This window comes from Myotis myotis, unplaced genomic scaffold (genome assembly GCF_014108235.1).
Source record: "Myotis myotis isolate mMyoMyo1 unplaced genomic scaffold, mMyoMyo1.p scaffold_m19_p_10, whole genome shotgun sequence".
Classification (NCBI taxonomy): domain Eukaryota; kingdom Metazoa; phylum Chordata; class Mammalia; order Chiroptera; family Vespertilionidae; genus Myotis; species Myotis myotis.
The window spans coordinates 2,232,695-2,256,853 of NW_023416314.1; the positions used below are offsets into that span (position 1 = coordinate 2,232,695).

Below are 24,159 nucleotides of genomic sequence, written 5' to 3' on the forward strand. Positions count from 1 at the left end.
ACACATAGAGAACACGAAGAACCTTTATTGTATCTATCCGTCATCAGTTACAGCAATTATCTAACTTATTGTCAGTATTATTTCAGTCGTCCCCCAAACTACTGCTCCACCCACCCCTGGATTATTTTGAAGCAAACCGATACAGCATTTCATGTATAAATACTTCAGTATGTAACTCCTAAAAGATTTAAAAAATATATATAACAAAAATACCAATTCTACTCCCCTCTAAATTAATAGTAATTCTTTAATATTAATAAATAATGTATTCAAATTCAAAATTGTTACAAAATTGTTTTACAGCCTTTTTAAAATCAGGACCCAATTTATCTCTTAAATCCCCTTCCGCTTTTTAAAAATATACTAGAGGCCCAGTGCATAAATTCGTGCACAGGTGGGGTTCCTCGGCCCGCCAGGTGATTGGGGCCAATCAGGCCAGCCGGCCGGTGGGAGGGACTGCGGGAGGTTGGACGGCCGTGGTAGGTGACCACCGGGACAGCTCCTGTGTTGAGCGTCTGCCCCTGGTGGTCAGTGCGCATCATAGCGACCAGTCGTTCTGTTGTAACAATCACTTAGGCTTTTATATATATATAGATTTTCATTGATTTAGAGAGAAAGGGAGAGGGAGAGAGCTAGAAACATCAATGATGAGAGAGAATCATGGATCGGCTGCCTCCTGCACACCCCTCACTGGGGATCGAGTCCGCAACCTGGGCATGTGCCCTAACCGGGAATCAAACTGTGACTTCCTGGTTCATAGGTTGATGCTCAACCACTGAGCCATGCCAGTCGGGCTCTCTTAAATCCCTTTTAATTTATAGCTTTCCCCTCCCTCTGTCACTATCTCCCCAACTTATTTTTAAGGAATGTGAGTGCTTGACTTCCTGTCTGGTTTATGTTGTTTATATTCTTGTGGTGGTGGCATTTTGGCAATATTTTGAGGGTAGTACTGATTAGAACTTGAATATTTGTTTTAATCACAATTAGTTTTCTCAATATTTTCAAAATAATCTTAGTTCTACAAAAGAGATTCAAAGATAATAAAGTATTTCCATATGTCCTTCACTCAGCTTTTCCCAACATCTCACATAAATAAGCATGATACACTTGTCAAAACTAAATTGGTAAATACCATCAACTAAAATAGCTTATTCAAATCTCACTAATTTTCCCACCAATGTTCTTTTTCTGTCCCTAGAGCCTGCCCAGGATATCATGTTGCATTTAGTCTACATGTCTCCAGCCTCTTCCAATGCGGGAGATTTTTGGCCTTTCCTGACCATGATGCATTGTGGTCAGTGTTCTGTAGAATGTCCCTCCATGTGGGTTTGTCTGATGTTTTGTCATGAGGTTATGGATTCTTTTGGAAGACTACCAGAGGTGATGTGCCCTTGTTTTATCAGGGGGCACATGATACTGATATGACTTATTACTGGTGATGTTAACATCAATTATTTGGTTAAGGTGGAGTTTGCTACAGTTCTCCACTATAAAGGTGTTTTTGTTTGTTTGTTTTTTACATTCTCTACTTGTTAGAAGTAAGACACTAAATCCACAGCCCACATTAAAGTTCCACCTGCTGGAGAGAAGGGTATCAAATGGTATGTGGTCCTATATTAAAATCACAAAATTAATTTATAGGGAAATACTCTGAGGCTAGCCAAATAGACTTTTCCTCCTTAAAGTCTCCAATTTCAGATTTCATTAGTAGATCTTGCCTACTGTAATTATTACTATGGTGTTCTAATCTTCTTTTCTTTTCCATTATCAAAAGTGTGGCTCAGTGGTTGAGTGTCAACCTATGAACCAGGTCACGGTTTGATTCCTGGTCAGGGCACATGCCCAGGTTGCCTGCTTGATCCCTGGTGTGAGGCATGCAGAAGGCAGACGATCAATGATTCTCTCTCATCATTCATGTTTCTATCACTTTCTCCCTCTCCCTTCCTCTCTGAAATCAATAAAAATGTATTTATTTATTTATTTATTTATTTTTTATTTATTTATTTTTTGTGTGATTAATCACTATGCTTTAATTATGTTCAATTTGTAACAATGAAAATACATCCTGCATAACAGATATTTACATTACGATTCATAACAGTAGCAAAATTACAGTTATGAAGTAGCAACGAAAAGAATTTTATGGTTGGGGGTCACCACAACATATTTATTTTTTTTTAAAAAAGTATTCTGTATGGTGAAGGACTGGGGTGGGGGTGGGAGGGGAAAAGGGTTAGAAGGGGTCAATGGGGACATCTGTAATACTTTCAACAAAAGAAAAATTATCCTGTAAGAAAGATTTGTCCCTCCACCCCTACTATTCATCCAATCATTTATAGAATGGGATTCAGGAATATCTGGGGTTTTTTTTAGTTAACCAGTACCACGTCTTCTGTGATGCCCTGAGGATACACCGCTTCAGTGCTGCCACCCATTTTTTCCTTTTGTTTTTTTGAGCACTTCCTTGCTTTCTTGCACCACAAGATGTTCCAGGCCCATCTTTTATTTCCTTTGTTCCAGTTGTAGAATCAATCATTTCTCCAAGGAGCCCAGGTTCTCTCACTGGAGAACTACAGTTAAAAGACAAGTTCTGGCTTTGTTCTTCTTTTCCGATGAAACACCAAATGGCAGATGATGCCGGTGCTGTGCAGTGGCTTCCGTGGAGGATTTGGCAGCAGCCGGGTAGGAGCAGAGGCCGAGGCCGCGCAGCTCGTGGAGGCCAAGGACAAGGACAAGGAGTGGATCTCTGTCAGCAAGCTGGGCCACCTGGTCAAGGACATGAAGATCACATCCCTAGAGGAAATCTATCTATTCTCCTTGCCCATCAAGGAATCTGAGATCATTGACTTTTTCTTGAGGGCATCCCTCAAGGATGAAGTCTTGAAGATTATGCCTGTGCAAAAGCAGACACGTGCTGGCCAGAGGACAGACCCCGGTTCAAGGCATTTGTCGCCATTAAAGACTACAATGGACATGTTGGTCTGGGTGTGAAGTGCTCAAAGGAAGTAGCCACTGCCATCCATGGAACCATTACCCTGGCCAAGCTCTCTATTGTCCCCGTGCAGGGAGGCTAACTGGGGAAACAAGATCGGCCAGCCCCACACGGTACCTTGCAAGGTGACTGGCCGCTGTGGCTCTGTACTCTGCGCCTCATCCCTGCCCCCAGGGTACGGGCATTGTCTTGGCCTCTGTGCCTAAGAAGTTGCTGATGATGGCTGGTATTGACGACTGCTACACATCAGCCAGGGGCTGCACTGCCATCCTGGGCAACTTTGCCAAGGCCACCTTTGATGCCATCTCTAAGACCTACAGCTATCTCACCCCAGGTTTCTGGAAAGAGAATGTGTTCACCAAGTCTCCCTATCAGGAATTCACTGACCATCTTGTAGAGACCCACACCAGAGTTTCTGTGCAGAGGACCCAGGCTCCAGCTATGGCCACCACATAATTTTATACAAGAAAAATAAAGTGAATTAAGCCTGAAAAAAACACAAAAAAACAAAAACAAGTTCTGGCCCTAGCTGGTTTGGCTCAGTGGATAGAGCATCAGCCTGCAGGCTGAAGGGTGCCAGGTTCGATTCCGGTCAAGGGCACATGCCTGGATTGTGGGCTCCGGCGTGTGGGAGGCAGCCAATCAATGATTCTCTCTCATCACTGATATTTCTATCTCCCTCTCCCTTCCTCTCTGAAATCAATAAAAAAATATTTTAAAAAAGTTCTGTGTATGTATTTTAATATTTAGTAAAGTTACTCCTTCTACATTACTTGTGTAATTTTTTACTTAAAAAAATTTTAATATTCACATCTGTTTTTCTTCTTTGATTAATTTTTTCAGTCACCGCTAATTATTTAAAGCCTGCTAATTTGTGCCAGAAAAAAGAAAAGCACCTATGTTTTAGTTACTACTTTGAATAAAATTATAAATGACCTAAATGTCCATCAATGAAAAAAATGGGCAAATCCATTCTGGTATTTTGATACAGAACAATGGAATACTATTGACAGGAAGAAAATAAACTATAGGTACACTTTTAATATGTATGATGTACTGTGGAAAAATACATTCAGAAAAATACTATTTATAAAAAGTTTAAAATATGCAAGAAATACTATGTATTATTTTTTAAAAAAATTTATTGAGGTAATACTGGTGAATAGCACTATATAAGATCCAGGTATACAACATTATAATCTGACAACTGTATACACTATAATGTGTTCAACACAAAAGAGATTACATATAAGTAGTATGCAAATACATGAAAAAAAAATAAAACAAAATTTAGGAAACTGAGAAATGTGATCGGTGAGGAGTATACAGGGAATAGCAATTCTATTAGCAATGTTTTATTTTTTTTAGAGTGTGTGACAAATATATTGATGCTCAAAACACTTCATAATACTTATTTTATTCGTATTTATTTATTTATTTAAATATGTTTTTATTGGTTTTTAGACAAAGGAAGGGAGAGGGAGAGAAAGACAGAAACATCAATGATAAGAATCATTGATTGGCTGCCTACGGCACGCCCCTTACTGGGGATCAAGCCTGAAACCCAGTCATGTGCCCTGGCTGGGAATCAAACTGAGACTTCCTGGCTCCTGTGTCAATGCTCAATCACTGAGCTACACTGGCCAGGCTCCTAAGTTCTTTTTAAAGATATAAACAAATGAGGAAGACTAAGAAAGAATAATCAAGTAGTTAATCCATATGAGAACAGTTGGGAAACACCTAACTATCACTCAGAATAAGCTTTTGATAGACTGATGTTTTAAGCCTGGGAAGACAAAAACAGAAAGAGAATACACAACTATAAAGAGTATAAGTAGAATCACTAGATACTAAAACATAAAGCTCTGGGAACTTAAAATCAGACTTATTATTTCAAAGAGGTAATATGGTCGGAAACATAAAGGTTAAATATAGTTACTACTCAGTGACAATGTCTTATTAAAAGGAAGCTAAAATATTGAAGAAAATAAAGTGCTAAAAAACAATGGGACACACTGAGAAGATAAAGGGGCCAGCCTAAAGGATTCCCACTTGCTAAACCTGGGATAATCTGAGCTTCAAAATTACAATGGCTATAACCCACTGAATAAAATAAGAACCCATGGGTCCATACGATAAAAAACAAGAATTGGTTTAGGCCAATAGCATCTTAACCAAGGGATCAAAGTTAATACAGCAGGTCCTGGAATGATGTCATTTTGTTCCACGCTGTTTTGTTATTTTGATGAGATGTTATAGGAACTTAACTCTTGTTTATTATACCAATTAGTCTATATTAAAACTGGTTTCATTAGACACCATTTTGCTTAAAGTCACAGAACCTACTGATGATGACAAATGAGGATTTACTGTATCACCAATGAGACAAACATCATGTGCCTTCCATGTGATGTGATGCACTAAAGATACCACTTCACTGATATTCCTGCCAAAAATGCATCTTCTGAATCATGATTATGGGGAAAAAGATAAACTCAAAATTGAGGGACTCTAAAAAATGAATGGCCTATACCAGTGGTCGGCAAACTCATTAGTCAACAGAGCCAAGTATCAACAGTACGACTGAAATTTCTTTTGAGAGCCAAATTTTTTAAACTTAAACTATATAGGTAGGTACACTGTTATTAACTTAATTAGGGTACTCCTAAGGCTTAGGAAGAGCCACACTCAAGGGGCCAAAGAGCTGCATTGGCTTGTGAGCCACAGTTTGCCGACCACTGGCCTATACTATTCCAAAATGTCAATATAATGAAAAACAAAATCCAAGAAATGTTTCAGATTAAAGAAGAATAGGAGATATGACAAATAAATGCAATGTATGATTCCATTCCAGACTGGGGAAAAAAACTGATATAAACAACACTAGAGGCCCAGTGCATGAAATTCATGCATGGGTATGGTCCCCAGGCCTGGCCTGCGATCAGGGCCATCTTCTCCAGCTGCCCACAGCTGGCCCTGCCCCCTGCCACCACCCACCCCCAGTGCCCTGTTCGCCATCGGGCAATCAGAGCCTGATGGCTAGGGGGAGGGACCGAGAGGTAGGCTGTTCCTGTCCACTCGCCGGCCCCACCACTGCCCTTGCCTTAGGTCGCCCTCTGTGTGTGGGGCGACCAGCGGGGTGGGGGCCTTGGCCTGGAGCCACCAGCATCCCCCACCACCCACTCCCGGTTCCCTGTTCACCATCGGGAGATCAGAGCCTGCCGGCTAGGGAAAGGGACCGAGAGGTGATTAATGCGCCTCATAGTGACTGGATGCATGGTTGTTCTGCTGTTAGGGTCAATTTGCATATTACCCTTTTATTATATAGGATTATTGGGACAATTGGAGAAATCTGAATATGGTTTTGAAATGGGGTAATTGTATATCAATGTTAAGTTTCTTGATTTTAATAACTCCACTGTAGTTATGTAAGAAAATGTCATTGTTCTTAGAAAACACTGAACTATTTAGGGTTGAGAGGCATAATGACTGTAACTCACCCTCAAATGGTTCAGAAAAACACAGTATTTTGGGTACATATACAAATAGATACAGACACAATTAGGTAGATGGCAAAATGTTAACTGGTGCTTTGGCTGGTGTTGTTTGGTGATTAGAGCGTCAGCCCTTGGACCAAAGGGTCATGGGTTCGATTCCACAACAAGAATCTTAATTGGCAAGTCTAGATGAAAGATATAGGAAGTTCTTCTTAAAATTTTTGTAATATTTGTGTCATTTTGAAATTCAAAAATTGTTACAATACAAAAAGAATACTGTAGAGACATTGTTATGTCTTAAAATTAACAGAGGGAATTACCATGCTTTCAAAATATTTCTCAGTTCCAACAGCAGATGGTGATTAGGCCTGAGATTTCTAATGTTAGACTTTTACTTATAGTAATAAATTCTTGTTGACCATTAAAAACACCCTTTGCAGCTTTGGTCAAAAGACTCTCAAAAACAGAAGAGGCTCATCTCTTGTGAATAATACATGTGTACTTCCTTTTACCTGAGACATCCATCTGTCATCTCCTTGAATATCTTCCGCTGCATGTGGAATGGCTGCTGGGTTTGAGTCTCCTTGGCTCATTCTATACCTGAGGAAAATAATGTGTGTGTCATTTTTCATCCATTAACAGGAATGTTTATTTGTTATTGCTTACTTAAGTACTACATGCTAGTAAATAAAATTTAAGTTTTGTTGTGGCTTTGCATGGAAACAAAAACAACTGAACTTTATTTTCAACAGAGATGAATTCCAGGACACAACTGCTTAAGTCCCATAAATATCCAGCATCACTAAACTCCCAGGCAGGTCTGAGTATCATTTAGAAACAGTGCATTATATTTAAAAAGTCTGCTCCATTAATTTTTCATGATTGCATGTTACTATTCTACCAAAGGACACCTATAGTTCAATGAAATCTACATTAGAACTTTTTAGGCTGCTAGTTACGTACTTAATTACTATAGCAGTGACTAGAATCCACTCTTTACAACATTACACAAATAACTGTACTACATGTTATGATCAAATTGGCCATAGGCTTTGGCCCTGGTTCTTGACAAACATTTACTAGGTATTTTTACTTATGAAAGGTCTCCACTAAGAACATTTTATTAACGATGAACACAAAGATGGCATCTCATAGTGGAGAAGAAAGAATAAGTGAAATTCAGAAAAATTAGAAGTGCTCATCTTCTAGAACAGGTGTGGGGAAGCTTTTTCTGCCCGCGGCCATCTGAGTATTTATAACAGCATTTATGGGCCATACAAACTTAACAACTTAAATTAGCCTGCTGTATTTGGTCAAATGTTTAATTAACTCACCCATAATGCCTTGGCAGGGCCAGACCAAATGATCTCACAGGCCTTACACTGCCCACAGGCCAGACGTTCCCCACCCCTGTTCTAGAAAGACAAATAAGAAACCAGACTGCTTTCAACCAACAATGGAGAATACATATTAGAGACATTAGGCTAAAGAGGGCACTTGGCAAATGCAAAGGATGATGAAAAAGGGAAAAATCTTGAATTTTGTGGCTTATAAAAAAGGAGGCCACTTTTCAAGTATTTGTATGTTCTAGATTTTTAAATTTTCTTGTTAGTTTCTTGCCATGTGTTAACTGTACAACCTGTCTAAAGATGAATGTTTTTCTACTGGTATTTCAGTTTGTGGTCTAAATATTTAAGCATTCAGAATGAGAAAACTGCCCAGACTTGAGAAATAATGCTAAATAGAGGTTTTCAGTAACTTAGAATACTAGCATTAGAGTATGCCAAAGTTTACTAGGTTTTACAGCTAAAGATCAAGGACTGACCACAGCAGAAAAGAGCAGTTTAGAGAATTTATGAACTATCCCGTTTTTAGGTAGGTTATGAGAGACATCTGTCCAAGTGAATTCTTATTATGCCTTCCTTGGTCAGAGGTAATAACTATGCGAAGGAATTGCTTATCGTTGCTTTCAATTTTGACTTAAACACTATGTCAACATTTGCAAATAAAGTTTTTATTAGTAGCCTTAAAAAAAAAAAGGAGGCCATACTCATCTTTTTCCTTCTTTTGCCATCCTCAAATACAGCTAAGCTTTCTCGGAAGGAGGACTGAGTTTTACTGATTATACAAACAAATTAGCGCAGCTCTAAATTATACTAGGTCTAAAAAAATTAGGTTCACGTTTAGACCCATATCTGACTGAAGATGTAAAATACCACCTACTCTCTATGTATATATTTCTTTAGATTACTAAAATTTGCAACTATCAAAAAAATAACATCCTTCTATGAAGGACTATATGTGTTTTGTATCCAATCCTCACAAAAGTGCTGCAAAATGAGAAAAATGAGGATCAGACAATTTAGGTAATTTGCATGGTGAGTGACTGAAATTAGGTTTGTCTGACACCGCCCCCCCCCCCCCCCCATCTGGCCCACTGATCACAAAAGAATTCATAGATGACTCCCTAAAGAGGGCCTTACATCTAACCATTTCATTCAAAAGACATACATAAATACTATACGGAGCTAAAAACATCAATGTAAAAATACAAGAATCAGGAAGAAATACAAGATGAAAACAAGTAGCCATGTAGAATTGTTTAATCTTAGGTTTTCGCTTTTTTAAACCCATTAAACATCTATGAAAGTGTCTTTGGGTCTAAGTTCAATTATAGAATTAAGTCTGCTATTCAGGTTAAATATGACATAATCTATAATAAGGAAAGCATCATATGCTATTTAGACTGGACAGCCGAAGGACCTTCCGGACGAAGCTGGGGCTGCGAGGGCCCAGAGGTCTCTTGCACAAATTTCGTGCATCAGGCCTCTAGTGTTTAATAATAGTTTTAATTTTAAAAGTACCTTACTTCCCTGCTGATCACAAGCTCTACTGGCCTTAAGATATATAAAGGGCAATCAACATTTTCCACCTTATGGATTTCAAAATTAGACATAAAATGTAAAGAAATATAAGAACAATCAGCTCCATTTTCCACTCACTAACTGAAAAAGTCTATTTCCTAACTTAACTTTTAAATTAGATTTAAGAAACCCAACCATTTCATTAATTTTTTCTATTTATTTTCCCACCTGGGGAAACACTTAACATGTTAGGTATTTTGAGGCAAAAGTGAAATTTACAGTTTAAAAAGAGTATAATTGAGAATCACTACTGAAGGAGAAAAATAATCTCTCCTATTCTCACTATTATATAATTGAAACTATTTTTACTGGGGATTGTTTAAAGAGCAAGAGTGACAGCCCTAGCCGGTTTATCTCAGTGGATAGAGCATTGGCCTGCGGACTAAAGGGTCCCGGGTTCAATTCTAGTCAAGGGCACTTGCCTGGGATGTATGGGCTTGATCCCTAGTAGGGGGTGTGCAGGAGGCAGCCAATCAGTGATTCTCATCATTGATGTTTCTCTCTCTCTCTCTCCTTTCCTCTCTAAAATCAATAAAAATAATCTTAAAAAATAAAAAAATAAAGAGCAAGAGTGTCAAACTATCAATATGAATACCTTCATAATAAAATGTATTCAAATACATCCCTCACCGCATAAAGACAAAGTGCAGGTAGGTCCTTAAGCTCATTGTAGTTCTTGGAATACCATGTTCAAATCTTGTTGAAAAACTTATAAAGAATTTTGACAACTGGAGAGTGTCTAGAGGAAATGGGCCAAGATGATGAGAAATTTGAAAATCTTTCACATTAGAACAGTTTTTAAAAAATGGGTATGTATAAACTAGATAACTATAGAAAAACTGGTTGGGGAAGAAGCAGAAGACACAGGACATAAAGAGCTGTCAAAGTATTCAAAGATGACTAGGAAGGGATATTAGGATTATTCTGCATGTCTCCAAAGATGAAAATAAAGCCATGGATAGAATATAGAGTGAGTCAAGTTTCTAACAAATATGACTACAAATCCACATGACCTGTCTTTCAAGGCAGATTCCTCCAACAAAGAGTCAAAAGAGAGGCTAGGAGAATACCTAATAGGAAAGCATAAAGTGAACTAAAGCAGATGAATAAAGACTGGTCCAAATTAGTGTGGTCCAAACATTTTTTTGTTTTAGAAACTTTAAAAAATGCATCCCAGTATGTGTATTTATGCGAAATTTTAAATCTGTATATAACATATGTATTAGCAAGGTTTATTTTCCTTTTATAGATAAAAATTAAGTGAAAGAAGTTCTAAATTTTCTCCTGTATTACAATGTATCCTCTTATGCATGCCAGTGTGTGCACATACTCTACTTTCAAGACCAGTGGTTTATACCGTAAGATCTATTTAGGCCTATGACTCATTTTACAGACATGGATTTTCAAAGTTCCTCCAACAAGTAAACAACTGATTTAGAATAATAATTGCAAGTAAGTTTTATTAAGAACTTACTATTTACAAGATAGTGTGCTTGGATAGGACCTCTGTTATTTAAATAAAACTAAATCTCAGTTTTAGGGAACTCTGAGATAGGAAGAGCTGGGATTTAAACTCTGGTGATATACCTCCAAGGCCTATTACACTTGAGCAAAGGACATTAGAAAAGAGTACATCAAGCATGTCAAACTCGTGGCCCTTGGGGCTACACGCAGCCCACAACGAATATTTTTGCAGCCCAGCCAATAAAATGGTATGTAAGAAACGTTTTCAATCCTCACATGAGGATATTTCTTTTTTTTTTTTTAAATTGATCTTAGAGAGAGAAAGGGAGAGAGAGTGAAGCATTGATGTGAGAGAGAAACATCAATTGGTTGCCCTGACCGGGGATCAAACCTGAAAGCAGGGTATGTGCCTTGACTGGGAATTGAACCCACCACCTTTTGGTGCAGGGGACAATGCTCTAACCGACTGAGCCACACCAGCCAGGGCTGTAAGAAACGTTTTAATAAAAATTTCGTAACCTAATTTCTACAATATCCTGTTATACATAATTATTAATAACAAACTAGAAAGTTTGCTAATGACTGATGACTATAATCGTGTTGCATTCATTTCCCTTATACGCCATACGCGCAGGCGCATCATTTCTCTCCACTAACACTAGCAGCAAATATTTTAGCAGCTGATGGCCATGTCATTAGTCTTGGACTGACTTGTTTGGTGTGCACAACAGGAAATATTTCTCTTCTGGAGAATAAGAAAAATAGGTTTATTTGCGTTACGCTTATTAATTTGTGCAGTTATTTAGTGTCTGATACTTAATGTTCAAGAAAAAATATTAATTTTTATTAAAATGTTCTATTATTTTGTTAATGATTACTCATGTATTTTAGCCCTTTGTATTCAGCATGTCTCTATCGAAATAAACCTATGTTTCTATGAAAATTGAAGCTTTTTTTTTTTTTTTTTTTTGCGGCCCCAAAAACTTAAACCTTGTTTATTTGGCCTGTGTTAGCCTTTGAGTTTGACATGCTTGCAGTACATGAAACAATGACAAATTCTATTTTACTAAGCCAATTTACTTATATCTTCTATTACCATTACCCCAACTTAATGGCATTCTGATACCCTCAGCAAAATACTTTCATCTTGGTCCTAAATTTTTTCATGTGCAAAATAAAAAGCTGTATGAACAGAGAAACTCAGGAACAAATGTCATTTCTTTGAGACTACCAGGCAGGTAGAACTGGGAGAGGATCACATAATATTCCCAATTAGCTAGTCTTTTTCTTTTTTTTAAACTATGAATACAAAGTCACCCTTCTTTTTCCGCTATAAGGGCAAAGGGAGCAGAAACTTGTTTCTCTGTACCTTCAGACACTTGGATTGTGTATTATTTTGACAAATCAAAATCTTACAATACAAAGTAGCTTTCATTTTTACAGATGCCTATGGCTTGGTAACGTTTTTATTTTATTTTTTAATATATGTTATTGATTTTTTACAGAGAGGAAGGGAGAGAGATAGAGAGTTAGAAACATCGATCAGCTGCCTCCCGCACATCTCCTACTGGGGATATGCCCGCAACCCAGGTACATGCCCTTGACCGGAATCGAACCTGGGACCTTTCAGTCCGCAGGCCGACGCTCTATCCACTGAGCCAAACCGGTTTCGGCTTGGTAACGTTTTTAAACATCAGGTAAAGAAAAACAGCCACAAGCCCATGCAACCTCCTCTTTAAGAACCAGGATGGAAATGTACAGCCTGGTTCATTCAAAAGATTCAAATAATGTGAGAGAGGGAGGGAGGGAGGGAGGGAGGGAGGGAGGGAAAGAAGGAAGGAAGGAAGGAAGGAAGGAAGGAAGGAAGGAAGGAAGGAAGGAAGGAAGGAAGGAAGGAAGGAAGGGAAAGCGCTATCCAGAGAAGAGCCTGGGGTAGGTCACAAAAACCTGAGTGAGTCTGGGTTCTCCCTCAGGTGGAGAGCGCTATTGTGACACAGCGGCATTCAGCATGGCCAAGCTGTAATCAACAACACATCAGAAAGGACCAACAGGGAGGGAGGTGACTGCCACCTCACCTTCCTGACTCCTAACCATGTCCCCTGCGCAGCACTGACTTCTGAGATCACAGCTGCAGGTGCAGTTGGAAAAACCCAGCCTAAGGGAGAACCATGCCGCACGAGTTTTGTTAGCCGAGCAGGAGGGCTGTTCCAGGCGAGCCTCACCGCATTAGCAGGGGTTTTCTGGGGGGATGCGAGGAGGGCACAGCACCCCAGCTCCCTGCACCGCCTGCCTTCCTCCGTAACTGTGCTAGGACAGCGACACCAGCTCCCGGAGGCCTCCGCCAGGCACGCGGCAGCGGTCTCCTCGGCAGCCGGGGCCAACACAGCATTAACTTCACGCTCTCCAGCCGCGTGGCTGCTTCTGTGGTTTAACCAGGAAACGGAGGGAAGGTCGCACCGAGAATGAAGCTTCAGCCGCTTCCACCCGGACCGGACCTGACTCTCCGTTCCTTTCCGAGGCAGCTGGCGGGCGGGTGGTCCTGAAGGGAAGGCAGCCCCCCCCCCCCCCCAATGCCCTGCCTCGGGGCTGGCGGGAGGGTCCCCAGGTTCCAGCACATCCATAATTTATTATCCAAAGCCCCAGCCAGCGAGTGAGAGCGGGCACCCCCGACTCCTCTCCCGCTGCCGCGAGGAAGCGGCCTTTGTACGAGAACAACGTGCCCGGAGCAGAACCCAGAGACGGGCTTACCCGAGGCGGGGCGGCTCCGAGGCTCCGGGACGCCCTCGGCCTCCTCTCCTTCCTCCCCTCCCTTCCCCTCCCGCACCGCAAGGGGCACGGAGAGCTGCTGGGGTCCCGGGCCGGGCCGTCTTCCCGACCCCATGGGGCGGCGCACGGCAATGTCTGGTTTTCTCACGGTCTGCGTGTGAAAGGTCAGGCAACGCCGGGGCGGCCGGGGCTGGCGACGGAGATCAGGGGGTCACCGCGCCCGGCATCACCCACCTGCGCCCCGAAGGCCAGGCCCGCCCAGCGGACGCACCTGAGGACGCCCGTCCCGCGGCCGGCGGGAGCCGCTGGCCGACCCGGGCAAAGCAGCCTCGCCGGGCCCACCTCTGAAGCGAGCTGCCGGGCTGCAGGGCCGCTAGGGGAGGCCTCCGGCGTCAGACCGTCTGCGGATTGTTAGGCTCATCAGAGGAGCGCGTGGAGAAGTTCCTCAAGAGTTGAGATTTTTCAACAAAAGGGGGAGGAGAGGCGCCCCGCCAAGAAACAGAGCACTGGTGGGCCCGCGTTCAAGGCCTCCCGGGCCAGAGCGACGGGGAGGGGTCGGCCTCCCGGGCCAGAGCGACGGGGAGGGGTCGGCCTCCCGGGCCAGAGCGACGGGGAGGGGTCGGCCTCCCGGGCCAGAGCGACGGGGAGGGGTCGGCCTCCCGGGCCAGAGCGACGAGGAGGGGGTCGGCCTCCCGGGCCAGAGCGACGGGGAGGGGTCGGCCTCCCGGGCCAGAGCGACGGGGAGGGGTCGGCCTCCCGGGCCAGAGCGACGGGGAGGGGTCGGCCTCCCGGGCCAGAGCGACGAGGAGGGGTCGCCGCGCGACGTCGGGACGGAGGGAAAGGCAGCAGCTGGACGGGAGGCAGCGCTGCGGCCAGCGGCGCCCGCGGCGCGAGCCGGGCCAGGCAGCCGGGCTGGAGGCGTCCTCGGGGCGGCGGGAGGGGCGCCCGGCCACGCTCTTCCTCCGCGCGGGACGGCGGGGGGCGGGGAGCGCCGGGGCCGACAGGCGTGGGGGTGGGTGCTGGGCAGGCTCTGGGCCCCGGGGCGAGGCGGCGCGGGGGGCAGGCGCGCGAGGCCCCGGAGGCGGGGAGGCCCGGGGGGCGGGGGAGGGGAGGCCGCGGGCCGCTCGCGAGACCGAAGCGCAGCCCTTCCAACGCCCCCTCCGAGCCGCAGCTCTCGCGACCCTGGACGCACTCACTCAGGCAGAGGGTCCGTGCTGGCCCCGGCGGCGGGTGGCGCGTCTGTCGCTCGCTCAGTCCCGGCGGCCCCACTCCGGCGCGTCCCTCGACCCAACACCAGCGGCAGCGCCCCCACTTCCGGTTCCCCCGCCACTCAGGCAAATGGATCCCGGAAGTCCCGCCCCATCCTGCCGGGCCTCGGGGTGGCTCCCCGCTGTCCACTCTCCCTCGCTGCTCCGGCGCGCTGATGGCCGGCCACGCCCCGGGAGGTCCCCGCTTTGTTCCGTGTCTGGCCCTCTTTGGACTGTAGGCTGCGCGCTGGGGCCTCCTGTCTTCCCTCCAGCTGCATCCCTCCATCCCGCGTTAATGTCACCGCCGTGCAGAGATGACGTTCGGGACCATGTGGCGTGACCTCGCGCTGACGCCATTCCCTTCCCTCCAGCCGACCTGGCTTCCTTCTCCACCCCACGCAATAACCCAGATTGCTGCAAGCAGGAGGGCAGTGAGGCTCCAAGGTTAACGAGGCAATCCCATACATTTATGATGGAATTTCTGTTTCCAGGACGAAAGTACGGATTCTGGGGGACTGCCTCTGTAGGGGGATGGCGAGTCACAGTCTTTTCCTTAATGATCCATCCGGTTTAGGGGAAGACATACATATGGTCAATATTGAAAACAGGAGGACCAGTGCACGAAATTTGTGCACTGGAGTGGGGTGTCCCTCAGCCCAGCCTGCACCCTCTCGCAGTCCTGCAGCCCTCAGGGATGTCTGGCTGCCGGCACTGCTCACCATGAGCCCAGCTTCTGGCTGAGAGGTGCTCCCCCTGTGGGAGCACACTGACCACCAGGGGGCAGCTCCTGTGCTGCATGTTTGCCCCCTGGTGGTCAGTGTGCATCATAGAACCAGTGGTTCCGCTGTTGGGTCGATTTGCAGATTAGCCTTTTATTATATAAGAAGGCTAATATCTATCTATATATAAAAGGCTAATATGCAACGTGCCCCCTCAGAGTTCAATCAGGAGACTGGGAGTTCAGTCGCTTGCTATGACATGCGCTGACCACCAGGGGGTGGCGTGGAGTGAAGGAAGGCTCTGGCTGGCACCTGGCAGCTGGGGAAGGAAGGCCCGATCAGTCCTGATTGCTGGCCAGGTCTAGGGACCCTACCCGTGCACAAATTTCATGCACCAGGCCTCTACTATGATATATGCTACAAAAACTCGAGTTTTGTTAAGGGTAGAGAGGAAGGCTATGTAGAGTAGTGCTCTGAGCTGGCCCTTTTTAAAAAAATGTTTTTATTGATTTTAGAGAGAGAGGAAGGGAGAATGGTAGAGAGATAGAAACATCCATAGGCTGCCTCCTTCAGGCCCCCTACTGGGGATGGAGTCTGCAGCCCGGGCATGTGCCCTGACCAGAATCGAACCAGTGACCTCTTGGTTCATGGGTCCAGGCTCAACCACTGAGCAACACTTGCTGGACTGAGCTGACCCTTTAAGGAAGGATGGGAGTCATTCATACCTGTGCCCAGAATACAGTAGCACCACAAAAATGATCAGGGGATTTAATTTTGTTGACAAAAACTGTTAATACTATAAAAACCTGGGAGCCTAAAGTTTCAAGACATATCAAATTACTTCTGAGATCACCTGTGCTTGTCAAGTGGCACTAATTTTAACAGTCATATATAATCCAAAGTAACTTTGTCCCCATATAAAATGCATTTTACATTACTAGTTTACCTTGGAATTCTCTTGCAGAAGTTCACACCATGTATGGCACACCAGGAAGTGCTCAGGAAATGTTTGTTGTTTTCAGTGTTTTATTGAGAAGAGCTCGTGTTTGGGGAACTCAAATGATGGAATAAAGAGGCAGCCCAGTAATAACAGAAGAGAAACAGCTGGACTTATTCTCCAGGGATAAATCTATAAAATCTGGCATTTCCCCAGTGTTAATACTCAACACACTTTAATGTAACCACCACTTTAACATACTGTCTTCCCTTGTGAGTTCTGAGCTAGGCAGAACCTTGTCCTGTGGATTCCTAGTACCTGGTGGGGTACTTGATCCATAATGGACACTCATAAAATACTGCAGAGTGAGGAATGAAATGATCAAGGGTTGAATGTGTGCCTGTGTGCAACCAATGGCCGGTCTACTTCTTGTTTTTTTCAACTTTTTAATTGAGAAACATGAATAAGGGAGGTGTGCCCCTAGGAAATACTAGACCTAGTTTAACTAGTCTCTGCAAATATTTAAATACCTTTATGGCTTAGGCCAGTGATGGCGAAACCTTTGAGCTCGGCGTGTCAGCATTTTGAAAAACCCTAATTTAACTCTGATGCCGTGTCACATATAGAAATTTTTTGATATTTGCAACCATAGTAAAACAAAGACTTATATTTTTGATATTTATTTTATATATTTAAATGCCATTTAGCAAAGAAAAATCAACCAAAAAAATGAGTTCGCATGTCACCTCTGACACGTGTGTCGTAAGTTCGCCATCATCGGCTTAGGCAGTCTTTAGTATTTTGGCAAAATCTCAATGTCACTGAACTCTGAAATTTATTGAGAGCTTGTCTCCTGATTTTTCTGTTTTAGCTTTCTAAACAATTCATTAAAAAAATACATACATGGTATGGTGGAGAGGATTCTAAACGAGGCTTCAGGGTGCCCTGGTTCTTGTCCAAAAGCTACGGCTTATTTACCTTCTTCTAGCCTTTGTTTCTTTCTTTTTTTAATACTTGAAATGTATTTATTTATTTTTTTAATATATTTTTTATTGATTAAGATATTACATATGTGTCCTTGTCCCCACGTTACCCTCTACCCCCCCCCCCATGCCCTTACCCCCCCGTTGTCCGTGTCCATTGGTTAGGCCTATATGCTTGCATGTAAGTCCTTTGGTTGATCTTTCCCGCTTACCCCCACCCTCCCCTACCTTCCCTCCAAGGCCTGACAGTCCAATCAATGCCTCTCCGTCTCTGGATCAGTCCTTGTTCATCAGTTTATGTTGTTCATTATATTCCACAAATGAGTGAGATCCTGTGGTGTTTATCCGCTCTCCAGTTCCATCCATGCTGTCGCAAATGGTAAGAGTTCCTTTTTCTTCTTCCTCTTCTTAAAGAATACCTTTCAGCATTTCATATAATGCTGGTTTGGTGGTGATGAACTCCTTTAGCTTTTTCTTATCCGTGAAGCTCTTTATCTGACCTTCTATTCTGAATGATAGCTTTGCTGGATAAAGTAATCTTGGTTGCAGGTTCTTGCTATTCATCACTTTGAATATTTCTTGCCACTCTCTTCTGGCCTGCATGGTTTCTGTTGAGAAATCAGCTGACAGTCGTATGGGTACTCCCTTGTAGGTAACTGACTGTCTTTCTCTTGCTGCTTTTAAGATTCTCTCTTTGTCTTTTGATCTTGGCATTTTAATTATGATGTGTCTTGGTGTGGTCCTCTTTGGATTCCTTTTGTTTGGGCTTCTCTGCGCTTCTTGGACTTGTAAGTCTATTTCTTTCACCAGGTAGGGGAAGTTTTCTGTCATTATTTCTTCAAATAGGTTTTCAATATCTTGCCCTCTCTCTTCTTCTGGTACCCCTATAATTCTGATGTTGGTACGCTTGAAGTTGTCCCAGAGGCTCCTTACACTATCTTCATATTTTTGGAATCTCTTTTTTTTTTTCTTTTTCGGTTGGGTATTTTTTGTTTCTTTGTATTTCAAGTCTTTGACTTGATTCTTGGGATCCTCTTGTCTGCTGTTGGATCTCTGTAAATTATTCTTTATTTCAGTCAGTGTATGCTTAATTTCTAGTTGGTCCTTTTTCATGTCCTCCAGGGTCTCACTATACTTATTGAGGGACTCATTAAATTTATCGGCAGTTTCCATAAAATTCTTGAAAAACCTTATAAACGTGGCCTTGAACTCTATATCCAGTCGTTTGCTTTCCTCGATTTCTGCCATTTGTGACCTGTTTCTTTGTCTCCGCATTTTGGCTGCTTCCCTGTGTTGATAGAGTGGCTTTGTGTGCTAGGTGTCCTGTAGGGCCCAGTGTCTCAGCCACCCCAGTTACCTGAGGTGGACACTCTTGGTGCACTCTTGGTGCCTTGGTTGTTGTAGGATCACTGGGAGGAATTGACCTCCAGGCCAATTGGCAGTGAGAATCAGCTGTGTCTGCAGTGGGAGAACTTCTGTGCTGGAGACACCCTTCTGGGGCAAGACTTGCTTCAGTGGGGCTTTGGTGCTCACTGAGTCTGCACCCTGAGTGTGTCCCTTATGGATCTGAGGAGTTGTAATCTGGATGGTCCCCCTCTGACCACTGGGTACACTGGCTCTTGGATCTAAGGAGGTGCTAATTTAGCCTCTGCCTGCGGTTACACAGCAGGAGCTACGAAGAGAACTGCAGATTCCCCTTCCTTTTTTGGAGTTTGGAGGTGCCCTGATGAGGCTCAGCTGTGAAGCAATGCAAGCCGCTGTGGGGCCTTGGGCCTTCTCTTGGAAGTTCTGGGTCTGTCTGGCCCGGCTGCAGTTAGGTAATTATCAGGTTGCAAAGGGCCGGGGCATTCATATGCAAAAGCCTCTGCCGCAGCCTGGGTGGGGCGGGGTCTCAAGGAATCAAAGGACGGAGCAAGCAGCTATGGCGGATCCTTAGCCCTGCCCTAAGGAGTCGCGCATCTCAGTGTCCCAGTAACGGCTTCAAGCACCTCTGAGGGAAAGCCGCCCTCAAGTTCGCCCGCTGCCAGACAGTCCAGTTTCTCCCCGTATGAGCCCTGGGTCCCCAGAGACTTCCCGGAACCGGAGCTCAGAGCCGTCGGGAGCTTGTGACTTCCTCCGGGTTCAAAAAGACAGCCGCGTCCTCAGGTGCCAGCCCCTTTCCGCGCGCGCGAGCCCCCGTACCTCTGCACTTTACTTCCGCAGCTCCTCTGGCTCTCAGTGTGCTTTTCTTTCCTTCTAGTTGTAGAATTTACACTCAGCCAGCCTTCCTGTAGTTCTGGATGATGTCCATTTTGTGTTCCTAGAAGATTTTTCAATTGTTGTGGGAGGCAGCAATTTCCCGGTGTTTATCTATGCTGCCATCTTAGTTTCTCCCTAGCCTTTGTTTCTTAGTCTGCAAGACAGACTAGAGCCCTGGCTGGTGCCACGAAGTGGTTAAAGCATTGGCCCACGCACCAAAGGGTTGCGGGTACCATTCCCAGTCAAGGGCACATACCTGGGTTGCAGGTTCCATCCCTGGCCCTGGTTGGGTGTGCCTTTGGGAGGCAGCCAATTGATGTGTCTCTCTCACATCCATCTCTCTGTCTCTGTCTCTCTCTTCCCTTCCTTCCCTTCCACTCCAAAAATCAATGGAAAAAATATCTCCAGGTGAGGCTTAATAACAAATTAACAAAAAATGATGGACCAGATCATTGCTAAGTTCCTTTCTAGTTCTAAACTTGCACCCTCCCTTCCCTCGGTTTCATGCAGGAACATAATTCTGATGGCACACACACTATCTTTCTCTTCACTTTCCATTCACAACCTCCCCCTCCCCCACAGAGCCCCATTCCCAGTCTGTATTTTCCATATAGTGGGAGTTGGTGATAGGTAAAAAGAAATTGTTTTCTGACTATGAGGCAAATTGACTGAAATTTACCAGGACAGCTTGTCCTTCAAGTTGTTTTTCCATTAATGATGGTAGGTTTTATGAACCCACCCAGATTCTTTAGTTTGGTTGACATGTGTTTTCATTTTTCTTGGATTGCTGAGTTCTATGACAAGTGTATGTTGAACATTATAATAAACTGCCCAAACAGCACTGACCAATATATTGAGAGCTATAAAAAAAATAAATACATAAAATAAACTGCCCAACTGTTTTCCAAAGCGATTTATCATTTTACACCCCCACCAGCAGTGTGTTAGAATTCCAGTTGTTGTGCATCTTCAATAACACATAGAATTGTCAGTCTTTTTCATTGTAGCTCTTCTAGTGGGTGTGTGGTGATATCTTGTGGTTTTAATTCGCATTTCCCTGAAGATTAATATTATTAAGCATCTTTTCATGTTGTTGTTGTTGTTTGGCCATTTATATATATCTCTTTTGCAAAGTGCCTGTCCAACAATTTTGCCCATTAAAAAATACGAGGTTAAAAAAAGGAAAAGATGCCAAAACCGGTTTGGCTCAGCGGATAGAGCGTCGGCTTGCGGACTGAAAGGTCCCAGGTTCGATTCCGGTCAAGGGCATGTATCTGGGTTGCGGGCACATCTCCAGTGGGAGATGTGCAGGAGGCGGCTGATCGATGTTTCTCTCTCATCGATGTTTCTGACTCTCTATCTCTCTCCCTTCCTCTCTGTGAAAAATCAATAAAATATATTTAAAAAAAAAAAAAGGAAAAGAAAGAAAAACGAAAAAAAAATCCACAAAAAACAAACAAACAAAAATAAAATAAAATAAAATAAAAAACAAAAAAAGAAAAAGAAATACGAGGTTGTTTTCTTCCTGTTGCTAAATCGTAAAGTTCTCTTAGAGCAGTGGTTCTCAACCTTCCTAATGCCGCGACCCTTTAATACAGTTCCTCATGTTGTGGTGACCCCCAACCATAAAATTATTTTCGTTGCTACTTCATAACTGCAATTTTGCTACTGTTATGAATCGTAATGTAAATATCTGATATGCAGGACGTATTTTCATTGTTACAAATTGGACATAATGAAAGCATAGTGATTAATCACAAAAACAGTGGGTTATCTTTTCATTATGTTGATGGTTTCCCTTGTTGTAAAAAAACTCTTTAGTCTGATGTGGTCCCATTTGTTTATTTTTTCTTTTGTTTCCCTTGCTTGAGGCGATATATCAGAAAAAATATTGCTACTGAAAATGCCCATATATTTTACCGCCTATTTTTTCTTCTAGGATTCTTATCGTTTTGAGTTTAACATTTAAGACTTTAATCCATTTTGAGTTTATTCTTGTGTATGGTGTAAGGACGTGGTCTAGTTGCATTTTTTGGCATGCATCTGTCCAATTTTCCCACCACCATTTATTGAATATACTATATTTAGTGCATTGTATGTTTTTACTCCTTTGCCAACTATTAATTGACTGTAAAGACATTGGTTTATTTCTGGGCTCTCTATTCCATTCCATTGATCTATATGCCTGTTCTTTGTAGTATAATTTGATATCCAATATTGTGATCCCTCTAACTTTGTTCTCCTTTGTCAAGATTGGTTCAGCTATTTGGGGTCTTTTTTAGTTCCATATAAATTTTTGGATTATTTGCTCTAGATCTGTGAAATATGCCATTGGTATTTTAATAGGGATTGCATTGAATCTATTGATTGCTTTGGGTAGCATGGACATTTTAATGATGCTAATTCTCCCAATCCTTGAACATGGAATATGCTTGCACTTGTTTTATCTTCTTCTATTTCTTTTTTCAATGTCCTATAGTTTTCCGAGTACAGATCTTTTACCTTCTTGGTTAAGTTTAATCCTAGGTATCTTTTTGTTGTTGTTGTTGCAATGGTAAAAATGATTGTGTTTTGTTTTGTTTTAGTTTCTCTCTTCTTATTTTCTTCTTAAAGAAGACATTACATTTCATACAATACTGGTTTGGTGGTAATGAACTCTTTTTTTTTTTAATACATATTTTATTGATTTTTTACAGAGAGGAAGGGAGAGGAATAGAGAGTTAGAAACATCGATCATCTGCCTCCTGCACACTCCCTACTGGGGATGTGCCCGCAACCGGGGTACATGCCCTTGACCGGAATCGAACCTGGGACCCTTGAGTCCACAGGGCAACACTCTATCCACCAAGCCAAACCGGTTAGGGCGGTAATGAACTCTTTCAGCTTTTTCTTGTCTGTGAAGGTCCTTATCTGTTCTTCAATTCTCAATGGTAGCTTTTCTGAGTAGGGTAATCTTGGTTGTAGATTCTTGCTCTTTATCACTTTGAATATTTCTTGCCAATTCCTTGTGGTCTGCAAAGTTTTTGTTGAAAAAATCAGCTGACAGTGTTTTTTAAGTTTTTATTTATTGATTGATTTTAGAGACAGAGAGAAGGAGAGAGAGAAACATCGATTTTTTGTTTCATTTATTTATGCATTCATTGGTTGATTCTTATATGTACCTTGGTCAGGGATTGAACCTATAACCTTGGTATGTTGGGACAATGCTCTAACCAAGTGAGCTACCTGGACAGGGCTCAGCTGAAATTCATATTGGTGCTCCCTTGTAGGCAACTAACTGCTTTTCTCTTGCAGCTTCTAATCTCTCTTTGTCTTTAACTTTTGGCAGTTTAATTATGATGTGTCTTGGCCTGGACCTCTTTGGGTTAACCTTGTTTGGGCCTCTCTGTGCTTCCTAGACTTATATGTCTATTTCCTTCACCAAGTTAGGGAAGTCTTCTGTCATTATTTTTTCAAATAGGTTTTCAATTTCTTGCTCTCTCTCTTTTCCTTCTGACACCCCCATGATGTCAATGTTGGTACCCTTGAAGTTGTCCCAGAGACTCCTTACATTATCTTAAATTTTTGGATTATTTTTTTTTTTTTGCTGTTCTGATTGGGTGTTTGTTGCTTTCTTATATTTCAAATTATTGACTAATTATTGGCTTCATCTACTCTACTGCTATTGCCTGTAAATTATTCTTCATTTTAGTTAATGTGTCCTTCATTTCTTTTTTTTAAGTGAATTTATTTATTTATTTTTAATTAAATCTTTATTGTTCAGATTATTACATTAGTTACTCTTTTTTCCCACCATAACTCCCCTCCATCCAGTTCCCAGCCCACCCTCCGCCCTCACTCCCCACCCACTGTCCTCATCCATAGGTGCACGATTATTGTCCAATTTCTTCCCTCACCCCCACACCCCTTTCCCACCAAGAATAGTCAGTCCATTCCCTTTCTATGTCCCTGATTCTATTACAATCACCAGTTCATACTGTTCGTCAGATTATTTGTTCACTTGATTTTTAGATTCACTTGTTGATAGATATGTATTTGTTGTTCATAATTTGTATCTTTACCTTTTTCTTCTTCTTCCTCTTCTTAAAGGCTGCCTTTCAGCATTTCATATAATACTGGTTTGGTGGTGATGAACTCCTTTAGCTTTTTCTTATCCGTGAAGCTCTTTATCTGGCCTTCACTTCTGAATGATAGCTTTGCTGGATAAAGTAATCTTGGTTGTAGGTTCTTGGTATTCATCACTTTGAATATTTCTTGCCACTACCTCCTGGCCTGCAAAGTTTCTGTTGAGAAATCAGCTGACAGTCGTATGGGTACTCCCTTGTAGGTAACTGACTGTCTTTCTCTTGCTGCTTTTAATATTCTTTCTTTGTCTTTTGCTCTTGGTGTTTT

At 42.8% G+C, this 24,159-nt stretch overlaps 1 protein-coding gene and 1 pseudogene across 6 annotated transcripts in view; one reads left to right on the top strand and one right to left on the bottom strand.

The window, feature by feature from the left end:
* The window catches only part of PAFAH1B2 (platelet activating factor acetylhydrolase 1b catalytic subunit 2), a 35,191-nt gene extending 20,226 nt beyond the window's left edge, over nucleotides 1–14,965 (bottom strand). For 2 of the 6 annotated variants that reach the window (XM_036324226.1, XM_036324224.1), the window contains exons 1-2: nucleotides 14,840–14,965; nucleotides 7,002–7,089 (exon numbers count right to left, since the gene is read on the bottom strand). In XM_036324226.1, the coding sequence (XP_036180119.1) occupies nucleotides 7,002–7,082 (81 nt within the window). In that variant the 5' untranslated portion in view covers nucleotides 7,083–7,089; nucleotides 14,840–14,965. Of the gene's footprint in view, nucleotides 1–7,001; nucleotides 7,090–13,099; nucleotides 14,262–14,839 lie in introns of those variants that run through there. The other 4 variants (XM_036324222.1, XM_036324225.1, XM_036324223.1 and 1 more) reach the window with 4 other exon arrangements.
* LOC118664267 lies at nucleotides 2,231–3,525 on the top strand (annotated as a pseudogene).
* Nucleotides 14,966–24,159: the final 9,194 nt, after the last annotated feature.